We start from the raw sequence: 5,363 nt of genomic DNA, 5'->3' as shown, positions 1-5,363 counted from the left end.
AAAAAAAAAAAATAAGTATCTATAAAATAACAAACCTCTTCTGCAGACATTTGGAACCTCAGAGCATTAGGTAGAACGCTGCCATATTCCCACCGGAGGGCTCTGATTCGAAGCAGGCGGTCATAGCTGTAAATTGGAAAAAAAAAGTTAAGTATCTCATTTGGCTTTCAGCTACTGTTGCAGCAATGAGCTTTTAACATTCCATTGTTGTTTCACTGCCATACTTATGGCAGCAAATCACCCTTTAGTGATGCCATTGAGACTTCAAGCCTTAGCTTCCCTCTGCAAAAACAGCTGTGGGAAAAAAATCACTGATAAATGTTTGTATATAGAAGTTTCACAATTCCCTGGAGAATAGTAAGGGACCATTTACACCTTTCCTTTGCAGTGTGTTAATGCATTTTAAGAAGTATAGGCTGCCAAAACACAACACAGCCCACAAAAGCACATGACCAATTTTTATCAGTAGAGTGTATGTCTTCTACAGTGTTGATATGTGGCCCATTGTAACGATGGGGTTGTGCTGGAATAACACCCAATGCATCATATTAATCGCAACCCATAGTTTTGAATGGGCCCTAAAAGAGAGAAGGCAAACTTACAGCTGAAATATGTAGTCACACACCCAAGTGTGAGATTGCGACCAGCTAGTTTCCTAATCAAGACATTCCTATTGGTAAGAGTGGGGCTTAGCCCCGAAAGAGGCTCAGAACACTTGAAGCCTAACACACCGTACATCTGTAAATTATTGTTCCTCAGCAATTTAAATACAATAAATACATGTGATGTGTTCACTTCTAATGCAGCTTTTGATGGAACCTACATTTACAAATAGACATAACCTAAGTAAGGTAAGTTAAATGGTGATGTATATATTTACTAACATCTTCTTTGTTTTCTAATGTTACATTGCAAACAAGAATTAATAATTAATTACCAATACATTTTGATTGATTCTAACAGTAACTTACAGATATGCAACAATGCAGCGTCTGTTCCGTAGAAGGCAGCAATGTCTGAACTTAATGGTTGGTATTAACTCACTTCGACCTTCTGTTTTTGCTTCATTACTAGGATGTAAACAAATGAACAATTAGGTACATGTAAATCTATAATTGCCATGCATGCTCTATGCAGCTATTCAAAAGGTTTGGCAATGTATAACTTTTCTAGTCCCCTTGTTTTTATACTAGTCATGCTGTGGCTTCTTTCTCAAACTATTGACCCATACCAGCATGTAGTTCAGCAAGCAAACACTACACATGGGAGATCAGCAAATGGAGATTCGCTACATTCCACCTTGACACCTTCCTGTCTAAGGAACCCGGAGGCACAGGTAAGCCAGGGAAATATGGTGGGGTAGGTGGTATGTTCCCATACAGGTAGGCTACAGCCTCACAAACATTTTAAAGAGAAAAATAGGCAGCTGCTGTGTTCATTTTTTAGAAAACTATAATGATTTGTAATGTCAGTGTTATGTATTTTATCAACACATTTTTGGAAAAAGAACATCACTGAATAGGAAATAAAACTGACTCAATACCACCAGTTTGCATTAAGCAAAATACCTTTTATGCACCACCTACATTTAAAAAATACTGGTATGATACAATTATTATTACCTTGTATTTTTATAGCACCAACATATTACCCAGTACTTCCCAAAGTCTGTAGTCCTATCATTAACAGAGGATCTCATCCTATCTAATCTAATCTCCCTACCATAGTCATATGTCATTAACAGTGTTCTCCCCAGACCCTTTTAAATGGGTGCACCACCCGGCACTTTTCAGTAACCAACCAGCTGTTTTTATGTGGCTACTGAAAAGTTGGGTCACAATACAGGGGATGCCACCCGCCTACAATTTCTTCCTACCCGGCTCAAAAAAATTCCTGGGTTGAGCACTGCATTAACATTTTAAGTCAGCGTTTCTGAACTGGGGTTCCATGCAACCTCTAAAGGTTACATTCCTCTAAAGTTTGCTAGGGGTTCCTCAAGAAATTTGTGACTTTTAGGACAGTTTAACTAACAGCAATTATGTTTTTGGCTATCTGTAGGGGTGACATTCTTCCCACTGGTGAGCAATGTAAAAAGCATACTTTCTACGGTAAGCTCATTATTATACGGTGAGCTGTGTATATAATAATTATAGAAGGGGTTTCCTGAAGACCTGAAATTTATTTCAACAGGGGTTCCCCCATGTTAAAAAGGTTGAGAAACACTGATCTCAGGCCAGTTTGGGAGAAGCAATTAACCTATCTGCATATTCTTGGAATGTGAAAAAAACCCACAAATTTTATGCGATTAGTGTCCTGGCAGAGATTCAAACGCAATGATATCTGAACAAATATGCTGTAATACCGATGTGGGTCTATGAGCTGATGGAATGATCATACTGGACTCCTGCTTTCCATGTATGAAGGTTTGTGATAAATCATTTTTATGTACTTACACATCTGATTGGTTCTGCTCATATAAAGCCTTCATCTCTTCCAGTACCTGCCTCACCCCATCCTCCTGCAGGATACAAATATGAAGATAACAGTTACATAACAAACACATAAATACTGACACATACAGAGTACCCGAATGGCCACTACAATAGTAATGGGTGTAAAATGTTAAAGCTGCTATCACAGTGACAGCCATGCCCTGCTTATTCCTTCACTCTGAAGCTTTGCTGTCAGTTTAAAAGCCGGGTTAATAGGTTACGTAAACACGTGCAATAATTGTCGCTGGAAAGGATCTTTCACCATCCTTTCCAACAAATGACTGCACGATGCATGAATCAGTGCCGTGCATACAGCACCGTTCTGCTCTATGGAGAGGAGGAGAAGGATTGAGCTGCACCCCGCAGCGCTCTCTCCTCTTCACTTTAATTACGATCATTGGTCCATGGACCTGCCAGGATGGTCATTTAGATGACGAGAACCATTGCACATGTGTACATAGCCTTAAAGTGTACCTGAACTCACAATTTTTACATTACACAAATGGGTAGACAACCGTTTTATGTAGAGTAAAAAGTGCAACACCCTTTTTAAGGAAAAAAAAAAAAAAAAGAAAAAAAGGTGAAGCACCGCCCCCTAAATCTCAGCGGTCAGGAATGAATGGGAGCGGAAAGCCTCCCGGAATACGTAAATGTGGCATCCCGGGAGGCTCCTGGATGCTCCTTCTTTGCATGCTCGCGCAAGCGCAGGAGCCTTTTCGCGCAAAAAAGAAAAATTTGACGATCTTGCGCATGTGCAGTGAGATCAGCAAATTTTATTTTTCAACCTACGTCACCGGATCTCACACCTGTGTCGGGTGACGGGTATGAAGAAGAACAGGAAGAAGAAGAGAAGATGATGCTGCCTAAAGCACTGGCTCCATAATGAATGCCGGGATGACGTGGGACCCGAAGCAAGACACCCCGGAGCGATCGGACTGCCCTGCAGGATTAAAGGTAAGTGTATTTCTTTTTTGCCTTTTTGGGTTTAATTCCTCTTTAAAGCAGAAGTAATCCCAAAATAAAAAAAATCCCACTTACCTTTAATCCCACAGATCAGTCTATCCATCGGGAGGTTTCTTCCATCAGGTCCCGCGTCGTCCTGGTATGCGCCAGGGGCCGCCATCTTCTCCTCTTTTCTTCCTGCATCTCACACTGTGCAGACACGAGATCGGGTGATGAAGATTTGGGAAAAAACTTGTGCATGAGTGAGATTGGCAATTTTTCTTCGATTGTTTGACCGTCCTAGTGGTCTGATTCTGGTCGTATTTCCATGCAAAAAGCTGTACAATTTTCTCCCACAAAAATCTGTTAAAATAACAATGTATAATGTAATAACTGTACAGTAGAATATATTTATATATATTATATGAATATTTCTTTGTATTGGACTCAATACAGCTATTTTGTATAGAATCCAATACAAAACTTTTTAAATTTCCTGCCGCTAAGTCCTGGCCGCACCGACGCATGCACCAATGTCACCGGGAAACCCCCTAGGACGTCTCTGCACTTCGCGGCTGGACATCGGAGGAGACAGACGTGTCCTCAAGATCTGCAGGGACCAGCAGGACCCCGGGGGACAGCGACGGAACAAGGTAAGTGGGTTTTTATTCTGCTTTTAGATACCCCAAGTCAGACTCAGGAATACCGGTTAAAGGGCTCCTTCTGCGTATGACCGAGATGCTCAGGCATGCAGGAGTCGCCAAGATCCTCCCTGCATGGGTGACGTAGGTGTCTCGGGAAGCTCCGCGCTCCCATTCATCGCCTAGGCAATCAAGAATTAAATAAAGGGTTGTCTATCCTTTTATGTGAAAATTCTGAGTTTAGGTACACTTTAACCCTCGTAAAGACATCTAATGGACTTAAGTTGATCGTTGCTGGGAAGGATCTTTCATGTTGGAATCCAGCGACAGATGAGTAGATGAGCACCGTACACACCGGTTCTATGGAGAGGGAAGGTGAGCGGCTCCGCTCTCCTCCATAGGAGGGAACAGCAGTCATTCCTGATCCGGATCCACTGTGGCTGTATCACTGTACACGTGTCAGATTGTCACCTCAGACAAGAATCACTGACATTTCAGTTTACCAGGAGCGCACGTATTGCTTTATAATAATAGAAGGTGGAGTGTGAACAATGACAGAAATGTTATCATTCCAGTTTGTAAAGCTCCAACTTCAGATTCACATTTTTTATTCTCATTCATGTTAAGCCCATATGGGCTGTGCACTGGTACAGAATTTATTTTATGAAATATTGGAAGGTCTCTAAGTATGGCGAATAATTTCACCTTTTTGTATGAACTTGTCCTGTTAGACTTTTCCTCACATGATGAAAGCTCCAATGATTCCCTATCGGTATTCAGGGTTCCCAATTAGCGGGTAATGACAGAGCAGAACTCACATTAAAGGCAGGCAGCTGTCCCTCAGAAGCTCTCTGTAACTCCCGGATCAGCTCGATGGCTTTTTCACAGAACATGTCGATCAGTGTATTAGATTCACCGTCTTCTAAATCCCGCGCCGAGTCACTTCAACGAGCCAATGACGTCCAGGAGCAGCTTGCCGCCATTTTTACTCCTGGCATGTTTGTGAAGTACACTCCGTAGCGTTCGAATATAGGAAAATAATAAATTATAATTTACCTATATTATGTAAAAAACCATTCACTTGGTAATAAAGGGATTTTTGAACAGGTTTTATTATTATCCGTATTTATATCTTGCCCTTAATAAACATGGCGGACCAGTGGTAACTAAGAATCTGAAGACAACCAAAATAACTATGTGAAGTGATGAAAAACTTAGCGCCAAGTTTCTCTCGGCCAATGGGAGGCGGCCTTCGCCCACGCCTGGCTAGTACGGAAGCCGGCAAGGA

General features: G+C 41.5%; 1 protein-coding gene across 3 annotated transcripts in view; it reads right to left on the bottom strand.

The window, feature by feature from the left end:
- The window catches only part of GINS1 (GINS complex subunit 1), a 10,682-nt gene extending 5,651 nt beyond the window's left edge, over positions 1 to 5,031 (bottom strand). Inside the window, exons 1-4 of one of the 3 annotated variants that reach the window (XM_072409444.1) lie at positions 4,894 to 5,031; positions 2,454 to 2,518; positions 972 to 1,070; positions 36 to 126 (exon numbers count right to left, since the gene is read on the bottom strand). In XM_072409444.1, coding sequence (XP_072265545.1) covers positions 36 to 126; positions 972 to 1,070; positions 2,454 to 2,518; positions 4,894 to 4,968 — 330 coding nt within the window. In that variant the 5' untranslated portion in view covers positions 4,969 to 5,031. Of the gene's footprint in view, positions 1 to 35; positions 127 to 971; positions 1,071 to 2,453; positions 2,519 to 3,530; positions 3,731 to 4,780 lie in introns of those variants that run through there. The other 2 variants (XM_072409445.1, XM_072409447.1) reach the window with 2 other exon arrangements.
- Positions 5,032 to 5,363: the final 332 nt, after the last annotated feature.

Source organism: Pyxicephalus adspersus, chromosome 4 (genome assembly GCF_032062135.1).
Source record: "Pyxicephalus adspersus chromosome 4, UCB_Pads_2.0, whole genome shotgun sequence".
Lineage (NCBI taxonomy): Eukaryota > Metazoa > Chordata > Amphibia > Anura > Pyxicephalidae > Pyxicephalus > Pyxicephalus adspersus.
Note: the sequence above shows the minus strand (reverse complement) of the source record. Positions and strands in the feature narration are given on the sequence as shown.